Source organism: Pagrus pagrus (genome assembly GCF_965226575.1).
Source record: "Pagrus pagrus genome assembly, chromosome: 10".
Classification (NCBI taxonomy): domain Eukaryota; kingdom Metazoa; phylum Chordata; class Actinopteri; order Spariformes; family Sparidae; genus Pagrus; species Pagrus pagrus.
In genome coordinates, this window is record NC_140194.1 from 29511458 (window position 1) to 29528820 (window position 17363).

At 40.8% G+C, this 17363-nt stretch overlaps 1 protein-coding gene across 1 annotated transcript in view; it reads left to right on the forward strand.

Moving 5' to 3' along the window:
* The first annotated feature begins 2191 nt into the window (after positions 1 to 2191).
* The window catches only part of hipk3a (homeodomain interacting protein kinase 3a), a 33354-nt gene continuing 18182 nt past the window's right edge, over positions 2192 to 17363 (forward strand). Inside the window, exons 1-5 of the mRNA XM_084364656.1 lie at positions 2192 to 2559; positions 6149 to 7185; positions 7459 to 7650; positions 7758 to 7939; positions 16553 to 16676. Coding sequence (XP_084220782.1) covers positions 6151 to 7185; positions 7459 to 7650; positions 7758 to 7939; positions 16553 to 16676 — 1533 coding nt within the window. The 5' untranslated portion in view covers positions 2192 to 2559; positions 6149 to 6150. The remainder of the gene's footprint in view (positions 2560 to 6148; positions 7186 to 7458; positions 7651 to 7757; positions 7940 to 16552; positions 16677 to 17363) is intronic.

Consider the following 17363-nt stretch of genomic DNA (forward strand, 5'->3'; position numbering starts at 1 on the left):
GTAACAATGTGATGAGACAGGCTGAGGAAAACAGCGTATGCAATGAGAATGAGGAACAGTATTACATTATAATATGGTCTGTTGTTCTACTGACATGTTTGCTTGAGTCTGAGATGCCAGACGTCTAATTAAATGTAGTATTGTCTTTGGTTATAGTAATAGTTGTGGCAGCATGTCTGTGAGCGTTGTCACAAGCTGACTGTGGCAACTGTCTCCTCTGAGACGCTTGCTTGAAATGATTGATGAATTAAAATGTTTTTTGTGAAATCCAATTCAAAGGCAAAACTGGCCCAGTTCAGCAGTGCAGTCTTTGGTGATGTGTGTCCTACGCAGTATTAGAGGACGGTCTAATTTAATGATTATCGGCAAGATCCCTCCACTGCATGTGACCCAGTCAGTTACACAGCAGGAACCAACTGCAGCTCTGAGGACAGGACAGTGTGTGGTTCAAGGGCACATGCATGGCTATAAGTTTGTATATTTGTTTAATGGAATAGCCATTTTTCAAAAGTTACATTTCACAGTAGGAAAATAAAAGTAATCATGGCAGACTTCTACTCGAATAGAACACAGTCATCGTATAAGTATTAGTGATACCTGGGAGCAGTCAAAATATCTATTGTGAAATAGACCCAAAGGAAAGTCAAAGTCCAAGTGTTTATTGTTCAAATGCATAGTTAATGAACAGATTCCCTGCACAAGGAAATTTCTCCTTTATCTCCTTTGTTTTCCTCTCCGTTACTACAAAACAAAAAGTATAAGTTAAAATATAAAAAATACAAAAAAAACATTAAAAAATTAAAAGCTAAAAAGCTATACTGGAGAAGATGTACAATTTACAATAAGCAAATATACATTATCAGAAGATAGACCATTTTAATGGTATATAAAGGTCTGTTCCCCATGTCCATACTTAAATTTCAGTTTCATTGAATGGTTTGACATCATACCTTTACCCTCAGTAAATCATGCCTTAAAGGTTAGTAGGATTAATAAATAATCTCACTTTCTGTCTATATACCTAAAATTTGCAGCAATAGCATGACCAAAAGTATTGTCAAAGCTGGCTATACAAGATTTACAATGTAAGGACAGAAACTGAGAATGTCAAAAAGAAAAAGGGAAAAGAGGAGGTGTGCCAGTGGTCTGGGTCTACAGAACTAAAGGCAGGTACAATAAACTGAAACATACATTTATATGTTTTTCACATTACTTCATAATAAACAGTATTGTTCTATAATGAGAAAAATACAAGTTGTTGTAATCAAATAATAATAATAATAATAATAATAATAATAATAATAATAAAAAGATATGATCATGGCTGGATTAACCTGATTAAAAAATGTGAATGGGGTTTTATTGACCTTCCAGCTGACATGCTATGCACAATGTATGAACCCTGTTGCCTCCCGAGTTCCCATTAGGCACAGTCAACAAAACAGGCAACACATGACAGCTTTGTATATGACCAGAGACAGAGAAAAAAACTGTTTCCATGTGCTGGAGTACTGCCTGGCACCAGGTTCTCTTTGGATGAATTTGGTTTAAAAAAAACACCCCACACAGTTTTATTGAGATTATGCACCATGCCATCACAAAATAAACACAAATAAAGGTCTTAGAACCAGCCCCTCTTAAAGACACAGCCAGAACATTAGGTAATATTGCAGGACTCTCTCTTGTTGATATTGTGTTTCATGCAGAACCCCTGAGCCTGTGCATTTGCAATGATCAGATTACCAAAGCCAGCTGACATGGAGTGAAAATGGGGCACATGGCAGATGCCCACTTTGCCTGGTTGATTCTCCAGCCATGTGATGATAAGATGATTCACAATTTTACAATAGGGGATATGTAGGCAGGTTCGGAAGGAGCTCTGTTAATAGATATGGAATATTATATTTAAAAAAGTTCAACAGATGATTCAATATACACACCATAAGAAACATTCATAACATCTAAATGTATGCAGTGGAGTAAAAATATCACGGAAGTTAAATGTTTTAACTCAGCTGTCACAGTGTGACATTTATAGACACAGTGTATAGACTCTCTCTCTCTCTCTCTGTGTGTGTGTGTGTATGTATGTGTGTGTGTCTCTCTCTCTCTCTCTCTCTCTCTCTCTCGCTCGCTCTGTGTGTGTCTCTCTCTCCTCCCCTCCCCAACATTCCACACATGCGGGGAAGCAACAAGCTACCGAACCAGCAGCAACAGCTAGCAGCCAGCAGCTAGCTCTGTCGGGGACGCGGCGTATTAACATGCAAAAGTTTAGAAACAGAAATCCTCGCCCTGAGTAGAGACAAGAGCAACGCTTAGTGAAACCTCAGACGGCTGTAGAGACCATGGGCAATAGCTGGCGTTCGTTATAGCTAGTTATCTGCGTTATTTGAAAGCTTCAAATGTGTGAAAAGTCGCTCGGTTCTCGTCGTTGAACAAGATGGCAGCAGCAGCAGCAGCAGCAGCAGCATCGTTGCAGGATTTGACTGTGGTGCGGGTCTTCGTTGCTAGCCTGTTCCTTGACGCTCTGGGTGATATGATTTACAGGTCTTACTGAAGGTACGTCACCTTTTTCTTCTGAAGTGGCTGTCAATTATATGTTCTATGTGACGGTCGGGTTTGTCTGTCTTATCAATTAAACGTTGAGAGGACTCAGTCACAGCTAGCTTGTTTGCTAACTGTTAAGCTAGCCAACTCGAGTTTGCTCCCTTTGGCAGACAAGTGTCAACGCTAGCACCGAAAGCTAATTAGTTGGAGCTAACGACGAATGGTACTTATTCGAGAGCACGCACTTGTTTGTTTTTTTTATTTTGAGCACTCTCAGCTGTGTGAAGACGTTGAGGTAACTTTTAAACATGTAAAAAGTACTGGAGTAGAGTTCATTAGTTAAAAACATAATGAAACGCGCAATATTTGGCTTACAGTGCGTATAAATTGGCCAGTTTGGTTATTAAAAACGAAGCTGTCACCCATTCCATATAGTATATCACTAACACACGTTATTTAGCTGCCTGTCACTTGCAGCATAAGTTTCAACAGGTGTTTAGGTTGGTGTTGCCCTTCCCCCAAACACACACACACACACACACACACACACACACACACCTCCCATATGTTAGCTGTCTCCTAGATTGATCAGTAACAAATTGTGTGTACAGCTGGCATTCTTTACAACAGTGCAATACACAACTAACACACACACACACACACACACACACACACACACACACCTCTGTTTCATGGCTCTCCATTTCAGGCTTGGATCGTGTCGCCCTGTGGGATATCAGGCTACCTAGTTTGGCAGTGAGAAGATAGAGTAGCCAGTATCACAGCTGTGTCTGTGCCAGAGTCCCTCAAAAACTGATGAGTATGGCACCTTGGCAAGCCTACTCAGCGTGAAATATTTGCACAACACCAGCCATATAGTGGTGGTTCATTTGCTAACTTTAGTCAGTTGCACCATCAAGTTATTATCAGTCTTTGCCAGACTGGCAGCTGTGTGTGGTGAATGGAGAAAGTGGTTTTCTATCATGTATGCAGTGATCTCTACTTATCAGTGGCACATTATTATGATCTTTTTGGATAACCTCTCTGGTTGCATTAATTTTAATTACAACCTCTAATTTTCTGTCAGTAGGCTATGACAAGAAGGACTCATTTATTCACCCGTGAATCAGTAGTCCTTAGCTCAGTTTTGCACTCTGAGTAATATTATTCTGACTAAGTGTGTATGTTTTTTCCATCTAGGTTGTTCTTTGGGTGAAAGAAAAGTTTGGTCATGATAACAGTGGGTGTCAGTTTTTGTCAGCAGTGTATGTGGTAAAACTCACCAGTAATACAAGTCATAAGAAGTGAAGTGTGTTAAACTGTATTGTCATGTTGAGTTAAAGGCACACCTCTCTGCTTGTCTGAGCCTGTGTGTGACAGCTTCAGTAGTTGGGAAGGCAACTGGCACTCAGCCAGCCTTTCTTGTCGAACAAAACTTAATATAACCAGCTTCACGAGTGTGTTTGTATAACATGTGTGATGTAGCCTTAAAACTGGAATCTCCAGAGTCTGAGTGGAAACCCAGTAAGGCACAATTCTATGCCTTGGTTTGGAAATATTCAGGAAGTTTGGCTGACAGGCTTGGCCTCCGCCTGTTTTCTGCCTGTTATCATGTTGTCATCATGACCTGTTGCAAGGAGAGGAATGTTGATTTAAAAGGTTAAAATAGCCTGAACTTTAAAATACTGTTTCAAATTGCAAAATAGATTTGAAAATTGTTTGATACTTCATTTAGTAGTGTCAGCAGTTAAGCAGAGGGTAGTTGCTTCACAAACGGACATGTCTGCCGTTAGTGAAACTGACCAGGTTGTATTGAATGTGTTAGTTAAAAAAACGCATGGGTTTTGATTTTTAAGCTCTGGTCTGGGCAGCTCTGGGCGTGTGGTAATAAATGCATCACCAATCAGATATTTATTAAAGCAACTTTAATATAAATGTAAAGATCTGGGTTTTCCCGTCATTAAAGTCAGGGTTGAATTTACCCTTCACTTGTTCAAGGCATAAAAGTAACATGTGCATGTAAAAATGACAATAACTTACTTTTCTCATTTGTTTACCAATGTAAAATCCAGACGAACTTAAAGGGAAGTTTCAATATGCAAGCTGATGTTTAAAGTGTTTTTTCATCCATTTATGCATAACTGCTTGAGTGGAAATGAAGCTTGTGCACATGCGGCAGATTCCATAATGGTTGAGGTTTATAAAACAGAACCAGACGTACCAGCGGGTTTTTACATCCAACGAAAAGAAAGCGTATTTGTGTGTACAAATGTTTTAGTCAGGCACATAGTTTGAGAATCAATGGTCTAGCCTGCTGCGATTATTTTATTCAACAGTATTTTTAACATCAACAACATATGCGTTGTTTTTAGGTCATGTCAGACATGGCTAGCAAGCTAGCTCTCCTGCTTTACAGTAAGGTAAAGCTGCAGAACATTACCCCTTCCTGTTTGTTTCAAATCGATATTTTTAATGTATTAATTTAATGTCATAAATGTCAATGAAGACACATAGTTTTCTTTTTTGTTTATGGGTTTTAACTTGTCTGATGAGGCAATAAATGTCTCTTCTGATTGCCCTTTAAAAAAAAAGTCCACCTGTGCTGAGCAAGCAGACAAGCTTTATTGTGAGCCATGGTACAGTTGCAGTGCTTGTCTTTTTCCCTCTAGTCGTTCCCTCAACGACTAGAGAGGGTAGGTAGGTCATTACCAAGACATAAGGAATGGATAATGCTGTCTAATTTGTCCATGCAGATATTGATCTGACTGTGTTTGTAGGACAGTGGGACATTTCAACATTACTTGTTTTTTTCCAGTGTTAACTCAGATGTAAGTCACTTAAAAGTAGATCTAAAGATATAGTCCAAAATGTTTAATGTAGGCAAAAAGTTGTCTTCCAAGATCTTACAAAATCTGGGCATAGAGTGGGACCTGCCTGATTGTGTCTGTATGAACTGTTATTGAGTTTGTGCAGATGAAGTGTAGCATTGAACAGGCCATAAACTAAAACAGCAGCTTTAGGTCTTGAAGCAGATTGTATAAAGGATCACATAAAAACAATATTTCAGTAACATCTCAGACAGAAAGGTTTATCAATTAGTAGGATCAGGTGTATGTCAGTGAGTTACAGAATGCTCATCATGCCTTATCATATATCATTTCCTTCAAGGTACTGCTTGCTTTGCGGTTCTACTTTTTGTGAAACTGACCCTCCGTGTAGCGTGCAGGGACAGGCCAGAGATGCAACGGGCTTCCCCCATCTCCCATTACAGCAGGCCATTTCCCCTTTCCACTAAGGGTGACATGGAGGCTTAGATGTGTATTCACTTGAGCAGCTTTTATGACTGCTTTTTTTTAGAATGCAATCTTTCGTGGTAGGTGATGGGAAGGTACTATTTTTACGATTAACAAATTCACCTCTCTGCGGTCAGAAATGTAATCAATAGTTTTTGTACAGTGACTTTGAACAGTGTCTAGCTTCAGTATTCACAGGTTAGTGTAGGCTATGTAAATCCTAGTCTTTAATGTTAAACACTTGATTTGTTCTCTTAACTATGTCTGTAACTAAATGTCCTTTTGTTTTATTTATCTCTATTTTCTAGGTATGGCCTCACAAGTCTTGGTCTACCCATCACACCTGCACTCAGCTCAGACAAGTGCCTTAGGAACCAGCAGCAGTGGTACCAGCAGACACAAAGACGAAGCTCACCGCAGTAATAACACCAGCAGAGCCTTCCAGCACCGACCCCCACCCAAGACCTATGTGATCGGAGTCAACTACGGTATTGCCTATCCCAACAACGTCATCCCATCCTCAACAGGTGCTGATTCGGGGAGACTGCACAGGGGACTGCAGCTTGGAAAGAGGGAGGAGTGGGCGTTGCCGACTGCACGATTACAGAGAGAGGAGAGCTGGGAGAGACGAGCAGAGGCTCCTTCTGGGATTGAAGAGTCTCATAGCCAGAGTAGAGCCCCACAGGAAGTGAGGCTTCGTAGAGACAGTGTTGGTAGCCCATCAGGAGGAGGCCTGGACTGTGGCCTATTGAGGAGGGCCTGTATCCAAGCAGAGGAGGAAGCAGGTAGAAGCAGAAGAATACAGGCTAGAGGACGATACGTCAACCTTGTAGACACAGCTGCCACCCAGAGATGTGAACAGAAAGCAGGTGAAGGTGGAGAGCATCCGCGGGACAACAACTGTGTCGGAACCATGCAGATAGTGGAGGAGGTTTCTGCCCTACCTTCACTTCCTCTCCCTGTGGCCATGTTGCAAACCAGCAAAGGGAACAATGCAGACACACTCAGAGTAGGGGATGGAGGGGCACTGCCAACTCAACATAGCAGGGTTGAGGCGGTGACAGGCATGAGAGTCGGGGTGGATGGGACTGAAACTGGCCCTAATGGCAGTACTGAGGCAGCAGCAGGAGCTCCAGTGAGCAGAACTGGATCAGGAGATGGTGACTATCAGTTAGTTCAGCATGAGGTTTTATGCTCCCTAAAGAACAGCTATGAGGTATTGGAGTTTCTTGGCCGTGGCACGTTTGGACAGGTGGTGAAGTGCTGGAAGAGGGGAACTAATGAAGTGGTGGCCGTCAAAATACTGAAGAACCACCCATCCTATGCACGTCAGGGACAGATTGAGGTGAGGATTTGTGTGTTTTTGTTTGCGAGTAGAGCCTGTATCGTCATTATTTTAGTTGAAACTGTCGAATAACTAAGTCTGCTGGTGTGGTGAATTAGGTGTTTGTAACTGCAATTTTGTTGGGGCAGCACACCAGTGAATGACAAGAGACACACTGCCTCTGTTGTCAAATTGTGTTGTTTGTTCTTTCAAGATGCTTAAAAAGTCTATTTGCTACAGTTTTTTTCTTAACTGCACCTGTCTTATTATCTTCCCTGTTTTTGAACCCCCCAGGTGGAGATCCTGGCGCGGTTGAGCAGCGAGAATGCAGATGATCACAATGTGGTGCGTGCTCTGGAGTGCTTTCAGCACCGCAGCCACACCTGCCTTGTGTTTGAGATGTTGGAGCAAAACCTCTACGACTTCCTCAAACAGAACAAATTCAGTCCACTGCCACTCAAAATCATCAGGCCTATTCTGCAGCAGGTGAAGTGATGTCTGATGGTTGAGGCTTGACAATGCCCACTTCCGGTTATTGGCCCAGAATCTCAAACGTATTCATAATACTTCTTTATTTCTGTAAATCTTTGCAGGTTGCAACAGCCTTAAAGAAGCTGAAGTCTCTGGGTTTGATCCATGCTGACCTGAAGCCAGAGAACATCATGCTGGTGGATCCAACCAGACAGCCCTACAGAGTAAAAGTCATTGACTTTGGCTCAGCCAGCCATGTCTCCAAGGCTGTTTGCTCCACTTACCTGCAGTCCAGATACTACAGGTGAGGAATCCCACATTCAGTCAAAGCTCTGTGTAATCCATCACTCACCTGAGTTCAAAAACATGTAGAAATGTCTTTACCTCAGGGTATTTTCTGCTTGCAAACACTTTGAAAGCACTGCAAGGGAGTTATCTTGCAGTGGGTGAGGCTTAAGTTCACTGACAGACCTATTCACACCTTTAAACACTTGTTAGTGTTATGCTCTGCTACTTCTCAAAGCTGTTTTTAAATCCCCCAAAAATCATTTGCTGTGATCAGGAAATATCTTTCGATTGTCTTTTGTCAGTCTGAGAAATTACTATAGATTTGGTGTTTATAATGAATTCTTGTGATCAATTAACATGACAACTCAGATACCATGTTTATAATGAGGAATTGCATTGTTGAGTTATTTATCCCATACGCAGGGCTTAAGCATAGTGTTGAATTTTGGCCAAATGTTGTTCTGAAACTCTTGGACTGAAGCCATATGTCACATTACACCACTGAAACAAGAAATTCCCTGCAGGTGAAAGTGAAATGTATTTCATTTTTACTTCTAGTCTGGTTTTGTTTTGAGAGAAACCAAAAAAAGTCAAAAGAAGAATGATTCACACCTCAGAAGAAACTCTGTCCCTTTCAAATAGTACAAAATGTTCAGAAAAGAGATCCACTGGGTATTTTAGGGAGATCAGACATGTCATGAAGTAAAATGTCAAGTCGTTTGTCATCATTATTTGCCAACATAGTTAGCTGACTGAGTCCCAATGGGTAATAGTTGTTTATGTGTGTGTCTGTTTGTTTCCCACAAGGCTTAGCAAAGTCTTGCCCCGGCTTTATGTGTTTAGGTCCTTCTCTCTTCTTACGTAATGTGAAGTGCTCTGTATTAACCTGCACACTCTCAGTGGGAGCTCCATGACATGCACAGCCTTCCTGGTTTCTGTCTTTTAACTTTATGTCCTCTTGGCCTGCTGTCTTTCTATTTCCCCTGGCCCCTCACTCTTTCCTGCACTGTGGCACGTTTGGACCCATGCCTGAGTGAATGTATGTCTGATCTGTGTTCAGCGCGTCACGCCCTTAACTCTGCTGCTCTTGCGTAACATGCAGAGGAACTGAGATGTTTATATGAGGAACAGCGTCATGAAATATTTGGCATGTCTTGTAGCCTAGGGTGAGTGTGCTTATGAAACGCAGCAAGGATTGTGAACTTAAAGACTTGTGCAAAAAATTAGTAAGTAATTAAGCTGTAAACTCACATTATGCCACACAGTTCAGTAAGTACCTGCTGTAGTTAAAAAAAAAAAACAGATATAAAGTATAACATCTGTGAAAGATGAAAACCCATTTTATTCACTTGTAATGCACTGTAAATTGTTGATGACTCGTGGATTTGACGTTCACACCTGTTTGCAAGGCAAAATATTTCTGCTTCAATAACCACTGGATGACTTGTTGGCAGGAAGTTTCATTCACCGACACTCACCTACGCAAGTTTTAGCAAGGTAGATCAGGTTGGGTAAACTATTACAAACTCTTTAAACATTGCACAATCTATGACAAATGCTCCTGAGATACTGGGTATGTCTGTACCTAATGCACTGCACACACCCTCCATTCCAATCCATGCACTCCTGATTTTGTTGCCTTGTAAGGAGCACAACATTTTCTCAGTTATTTCACCTGTAATTTTTATCAAGGGTGTATAAATCTGGACTATAAAGTGTGGGCCTCTTATGTTGAAGCAAACTTCTTTAGACCAAATGTAAAATGACAAACCTCATAGGAGTGCTAAAGTGCTAGCATTAACCCTGCAACTTCCCTGTTTTTGTGAAAGCAAGCCACTTCCTTGGCCCCCCTCTCACACACGAGGGAGAGTGGAGCTGTTGCATAACATAAAGGCTTTGCTCTGCAGTTGACCTGGTTAAGTGTGTACGAATGTGCGTTCATGTGTGCTTGTGTGTGTTTTGTCTTTTAGCAGCGGCGGCAATGCTGAGATCATAGTGCAGTTAAAATGGGCTGGCAGTGAATTTTAGGGAGGTCACCCAGGACACAGAAGGCCAGGGAAGAATGTGGTATGTTAAAACCCACATTTAGATCCAGGAAAAAACATTCGGACATTCCTGTGTGTGTCTGGGTGTGTTCTTAGTCCATGCAACAGCTCCCATGCTGGGTAAATCATGTAGGTTACACAATGTACCCTCAACATGCTTCACAATAACTCAGTTCAGATAAAGAGGCTCTCTGAGGATGGAAAAGTGGTGTGTCTAGATTGTTAACTTGCTGGAGCCACAAAGATGAAATGACATGAAAGCTTGTGAAGTGTAACATCTGGCCATATTTTGCTCTGAACACCAGCATTGTGCAACAGTTTCAATCAATTTTTTTGATTACTTTGCTCTTTGCAAAGCATCCCTTTTGTGCCTTTCGCCAGACCAATGGGTTGTAAGGTAATTTAACAAGTGCAGACGCCATAACTTTTTGGCTTACAACGGTACAGCAGTGATTCCATTCTGTCTTTTCATCTCCCTTCTACTGTATATTTCTGTGTGAGTTGGTTCAGCCCAGACGACAACTGGTAGTGCATACGCACTTCGAGTTTACTTTTTGCATCCGTAGGCCTGTATGTTAGCTTAGGTAGATAAATACTTGTGTTCATAGGGACAAGTCACCCCACTGCTCTGTACTAATTTTCATATCTATATGATGATTATGTAATTTGAACCCCAGGGTGGCGTCTGTGTGTATGTCATCAGGTTATCAGGAGAGTGGTTTTCAGGACATAGTGTTTCCTCATCTCTAGTCTTCATGTTGCATAATGGCTGTACTGTATTGTTACCACAGTGGAGCTGTGAAGAAATTCTAGCCTCACCACAGCGGGTAGGAGGAGGTTTTTTACAGCTTTGGGGTTTTCCCTGGATTTTCCAGAACCATAGGTTGTAGCATTGCCAGCAGTGTGGCTTTGATGCAAAAGTCAGTTTTTAAAGACAAAAAGAAAAGCCTGAAAGTGGCAGTGAAGTTGAGGTTGTTTTAACTCTCTCATTAAAGGCACAATCTGTAATACACAGAAAACACTTGAATACGTTAGTCGAAGTTATTCATGTTTTTTGACGCTAATAAATGTTCTTTTACCAGCCTACACACCTTTGTTATAGAGAAAAATATGGCCTTATTTGAAATGCTTATGTGACTTATTTCACTGACATTGTCGTTATTGACATTAATGCTAATAAAGCTGTGCCATAGACCCACTGTTCACCTTTACTTTCTGTGTCAGTGTTGTCTATCTAAACCTGGATTCATACACTTCAATATAAAACAGCTTATAGTTTCAGTTATTGTTGACCAAGAGGAGTTGGGAGGGCAGTGTGCAGTTCTGTTAATGCTACTTGCCTGAGATCCATCTTAATTCTGTAGCATGCCACTGTCTTAGATTAGTAGCTTGGTTGATGGTTGCTCTGGTGTATTTTAGATTTTAGTCGTTCAATTAAATGATTGCTTTTTGGCAGCAGTATGACAATTTGATTTTGTTTTAGACTGGATACGTCATTGTAGGGTGGTGTTTTGATCACCGAATCATCCTTTTTGCCCTAATGTGAATGCTTATTCAAATTACTCTGGTTTTATACTGTCATTAATTATATTAATGAATAGGTTCTTTAAAAGATGCACCCCTCATATTCTGTAAAGAAAAGCTGAAACGGTCTACAATTTCGTTCATCAACTGGGTCCACAGTTAAGTGGCTTAAATCCACAGTCAGGCAAACAGGATTTTACCTTATGCCATGGTGGGCCCTTGGTGTTTTAATTCACCTTCAGCAAACAGGTACAACTTTCTGTCTCGCTTAGTAATCTGGATAGTTTTTGAAAATCCAATCAGGTCGTAATATAAACTTGAATTTTGTTAATTTTATGAGCATAACTCTGCAGATAGAAGTCTCTGGCAGAAGCTTTTCAGTGCTTGTCATGCTCTAATGTGCTGTTGCCATGGTAGCATGACACAGCAGGGCCTGGTGAGGTGACTGTTGTGTCCTGTGGGTGCTGGTGACGTAAAACAACCTCCCACAATGAAAATGGATCACTGGGCTACGTGAATTATTCAGCTAGGCAGATCAGGTGGAAGGAAAGCTAGCTATCATCTTAGCGTGCTTTCAGATTTGGGCAGGTTGTGCTTGGCCTCCCTCACCTAAGTGTGATTTCTTTGTCGCACAGGTGTTGTTTTACACTAGCACCTTGTTGCATTGAAATGGTACATGTTGTTGTCAAGTATTTTATGTGGATTTCAGATGTGTGTCTTTGCTGAGTTCTCCTTGGAAGGAGCAGGACAGTCTAATCCTCGGTAGGCCCTGACAAGTAGCCCAGGGCCTTCTTGATAAGAAGCATATGTTCGTATGAGTTTTGCTGACTGGCTCACACTGTCAATTTCACTCCACAGTTTCCATGCTAGAAGAAGAGTGGTTTTGACATGACAAGGGACTTGTTATTGGTTTGGGATGTTACACAGTGGAAAGACATGTAGCAAAGTTGAGCAGTGTGTGTGGTTCATGTTGTCTGTCCTAGTTTGTTCTGGTGGGAAGCCATGCGTGACGGTGGACCCCATACCTGCTGCTAGGACTTGTAAATAGTTCATTATGAATAATACATGATCACTCACAGTGAGTGCTGTATTTGTGTAAACCTGTTGCTAGATCCCCTTTTCTTACCTGCGGGCTCTTTTTTCCTATCAAAGAAATAATTACAGCGTGTGTTGATACCCATATCCCTGTTTAACCTTGATTTTTTTCCCCCTTTTTTTTCTTATAAAGCTCTTTCCACATTTGTTTGTGCATGTGTTCATGCATGTATCCAGGCAGCTTATTTATGGTCTTCATATGGACTCCAGAAAGAGTAGTTGCTACTGTGGTATAAACCAGCAAGTATACAAAAAGAGAAACTGATGTTGTCCAGAGCCACAGTTAAACATGAGGAAACACAGCTTTCCATCACCCTCCTCTCACCCTCCTCTCTTCCTTATAAGCAGTTAAGACATGCTGTATTTGGTCTGTTCTTATTTTTCCTTTTAATTTGGGCTGCATTATGGTATTGCTTTTGTTATTGTCATAATTGTCTTTGATTAAGCCTGATTATCTATATGTTCCAATACCATTTTTTCCTTCCCTATACCGATTCCTATACTTGGGCTTTGGATATCGGCCGATACAGAGTACTGATCCGATACTAGTGTTTTTAAAATATATTTTTTTTGTATACTGCTAACCCTGTATGGATGTGATAAGATTGCTATCATTGTTGTATGGCCTGGCTCAGGTTAAATCCTTTGTAAAACAGGAAAAAACACATGCAGAGAATGATTGCCATACAACTAACCCGTTTTAGTTGTGGGGTTATCCAGAGTAAAATGTTACAAAATAGCCAACATGTTGCTGGCTCCGTCTGACTCATGTGAAATCAACTTCTTCTTCATCGCTCTCAAAACAGTAGTCGCCAGGGGCAGCACAGCTTAACTTCGTGTGTTAGCTTTTAGTGCAGCGAAGAAGAATTGTTTTCGGGCGTATAATGTTAAGCAGAGCTAACAGAGCTACCTGGGAAATAGCAGGGTCCCGTTTCTAAATTTCGTGGTATTGGATCGGTGCATAGACTCACATACTCGCCGATACAGATACCTGCCTTTTTGGAAGTATCGGCAGCATTTGCGATACTGGTATTGGTATTGGAACAACTCTCATTGTCTTTAAGGCTGGAGAAGTTTCCTTAAAGTCATAGTTCAATGTTCTATGGTCTTGTGGCCTGTATTGTATTTTTATTTTTATTTTTAATTTGTTGCTTTATCTCTTTGAATTTTGCCTTGTGGCCCTTCTCCGCCGATTTTTCCTGGTTAACAGCAGCATTTTCATGGAAGAATTCGATGGGTGGAAGGTTAAGTCATCAAAAACCTTTCTTTTTTCCAAAATAAAATCAAAGATCAGTTAATTAGTCTTAAAGAACAGCTGTATTAATAGAGACTTTTAATTTTCCGTTTCCACCCTTTACCGAGAAGGGACTTGGTACAAGCATTTTGAAAATGGAAGAGAAAGTTACCACATGTTTATTATTCTAGAGATGTTTTTCAGGCGCTCTTTGCCCTCAGTCTGTATTCTTCTGGTAGCTGCACATCATGTTCACTGACATGTAACTTGATCTGTTGTCCCTCACATTAAGCCTTAGTAAAGCAGTGAGCTGTGCTTGAAATGTAATCATGGATGAGCTTTGTCTACACGTGTTAAAGCACAGTGGGTTCGTATGTCCTGTACTGAGTCCTATCTCATCACTTTTAACACACTGAGCTACTGTAGGTGCCTGAAGTGTGTTATCCCAGTTCTCTGAACACAGCAGCGGTGTGCTGCCATACAGTCATCTGCAGTGTTTGTTCTTGTCCTAACTGCTGCTCTCTAGTGTGACTAGTTAGTTCTGGAACCTGGTCTGGCTGCCAAACACCTGTGGGTGTGGGTGTGGGTGTGTGTGAATGCGTGTGTGTTATACGTGTGTTATGTGATGAGCTGTTACGGCTCTGGAAAGCTGGGGCCATTGCTGCAGCTTTTATCAGTCTGGCGGTATAACCGCAGGCAAAAACACATACACCTCCTTTATTTTAGGTTTATTTCTGTGTCCCCTTTAACCCCATGCATGGAATTCTAAAATGTGTTGCAGGGACTTCTAAACATCAAGCTTAGTTCCCTTTTGAGATAAAAAAAGAAAAGAAAGTACATTACAGATACAGAATTTTTTTAAAGACTGTAATTAGCAGAAGTGATGTCAAAAGAAGGCTGTAAAACTATTTGTCGCAATCCCTTTTCACCTCAAACATTAGGCAACAGCAGAGGCCATGGATGAGATGCCAAAGTTTAACTATAACCAGAAGATTCCCATCTGTTTCCTTGTCAGTATAGTAAATTGGCTGGAGGCTTTTAAAATCTTGAGAAGTTACCTTATTTGGCCTAACTTCACCTCAGTTTGTGCAGTGTGGGATAAGCAGAACTGAAATCTATCTAAGAAAAGTGATATCAAGACTGTGTAAGTAGTTCTTATTTTGTAATGATTGATTCTTTTGTATTGCCAGTGTGTAGCTTGTCCACATATGTATTTTTTTTTCTTTTTTTTGGCCCTTAAATGAGTGTGGATTAATTTTTTATGTGATTTTCTTTTGATGATGTGTTTAAATGTAATTTAACAACATTTGAGTCAGTTCAACATTTGAATCAGTTCAAAAAATCAGTTTTTTGTCTTTGCCTCTAGGCAAATCCAACTTTGTTGACTGTATCACTTAAAACTAGGAAAACCACAAGCAGTGTCTCATTCCCAGCTTCACAGGATTGTTCTGTAAAATGTTTGAGGCAGTCTCCCCCAAGGCTAGTTTTAGTGTTGCATAACTGGACGTCTTCCTCTTTAAGGAGCAATAGGAAATGGCAAAGTGTAATTTCCTTCTCGGGGCTAAGGAGGGCAGAAAGCATGAGCTGTGCTGTAAATGTGATAGACGTGACATCTGCAGTTGTGAGACTGCACATAGAAACACACAAATGCTCACAGTCATACACACAGAACGATGAGTTATGGCCCCATTTATCACCCTGTAATACTGTTACATTATGGTCTTGCGTCCGGTTGTTGCTTGGCAACAGTCATTTCCCCAGTGGTCGTCACAGCAGTGGTTGCTATTTGCAGCACTGTTGCTCAGCTGCTGTGTCCAGGCCTAATAGCCCATTGTTTTCTTGCACCGTCTCACACTACTGTTGCAAGATTACAAGTCCCATTTGAATTGTATAAGTGACAAAGTCCATTCATTGGAATGGATTTAATTCTCTGTTGCAGTAACACTGCATGCACATCATAAGGGTGTAATGCTCAATTGAGGTTCCTGAATAACCGTTGCTGGTGATAGCTTTATTTCTCGCGCAGTGACAGTCATGTACCATACTTTGTGGTATTTTTAGTCCTAACATTTGATAGGTCCAATCGGGTCATATTAAATGCAAAACCTCTGGTCTCCCCTATTGTCTTGTAAGATAACCCGATGAAGGTCTGAGTGCCGAAACGTTGTTACTAAAATTCATTGCAAGTGAGGTGAACAGTGTGTTGGAGTTTATTTCTTTTATTTAAATCATGAAAGATTTCTCAGGGTTTCTCAAAAATCTGTACAGATCATTTTAATATGGTCGAGAATGACACCCGATACAGAGCTATGGTGTATTATTGTAAAATGCATTAATATACATATAAACTTGATGCATTAAATACAAAGATGTTTGTACTCAAATCTGTGATAATTTCAGAGGCTGTAGTATGTGGTGAAGTTGTATTAGCTTGCATTATACTAAAAGATATCTTGTTCCCATATCAAGAAACACAATGTGAAGTCATTGTAACCATTTTATTCACCCCTTATAGTGCTTTTATATGGTTGGCAGGGTTTGCACCATCCACTAAACTTTCTCAGATTTTGGTTCACCAGAAACAGTTTCTATTGAGCTTCTTGTTTTGAGCTCCATCCATCTAACAAAAGCTGCAAAGACTCTAGTCCTGCCACACTTGTGAATGTTTTTTATTTTACATGGTGATCAGCTCCTGGACGTAACCTTTTCTGCCTCTCCTTTCTCTCTGTAGGGCTCCAGAGATTATTTTGGGACTGCCATTTTGTGAGGCCATAGACATGTGGTCACTGGGCTGTGTGATAGCTGAGCTCTTCTTGGGCTGGCCACTCTACCCCGGAGCACTGGAGTACGACCAGGTAACATTTCTCACACGCACATATGCAAGAACTACAAGCTACTGTATCACATGCGCACACTCTCCAAAGAAGGGAAGGATAGACCCTGAAGGTATATCACTTTCTCCTGCTGAGGGAGAGGGAGTAAAGGGGACAAAATAAACACAAAGAAACAGTTTTTCACAGATTACAGAATACTTATTTAATGCTTATAATTCTTAGGTATCTGCTTTCACTCCAGCCATAATTCAACAGTATGTTCATTATATAGTTAAACCTTTATTTGTTGTTGCTCCTTGATCTCTCTCTCGCTGTATGACGAAGTCCAACAAATCCAGCATGAAATCCACCTAATACTAATCTGAGCTGAGTGAATCAGGAAATTGTTCTTGGCACTGTGTGATGATCTTCCCACAGGGTTGTGTGGTCTAAACTACACAACTGGGACTTTAAATGGAGTCCCCCGGCGAGGGAGAGGGAGCATGGGAAAAGGCCCAGATGAAATTCACAGACCAGTACAGGATTACCCAGTGTTTGACTATAGGCAACTCTGTGAAGACCAGAATGACAACCATCATGTTTTAAGTGTATGAGTTTAGAAATTTTGAAAAAGAAAAGCTTGAACACTGTGGTATTGTCATCTCTTGGCATTTATTATTTCAGGAGAATATAAATATTTGACCTATTATGGGAAGCTCTCAACTTACT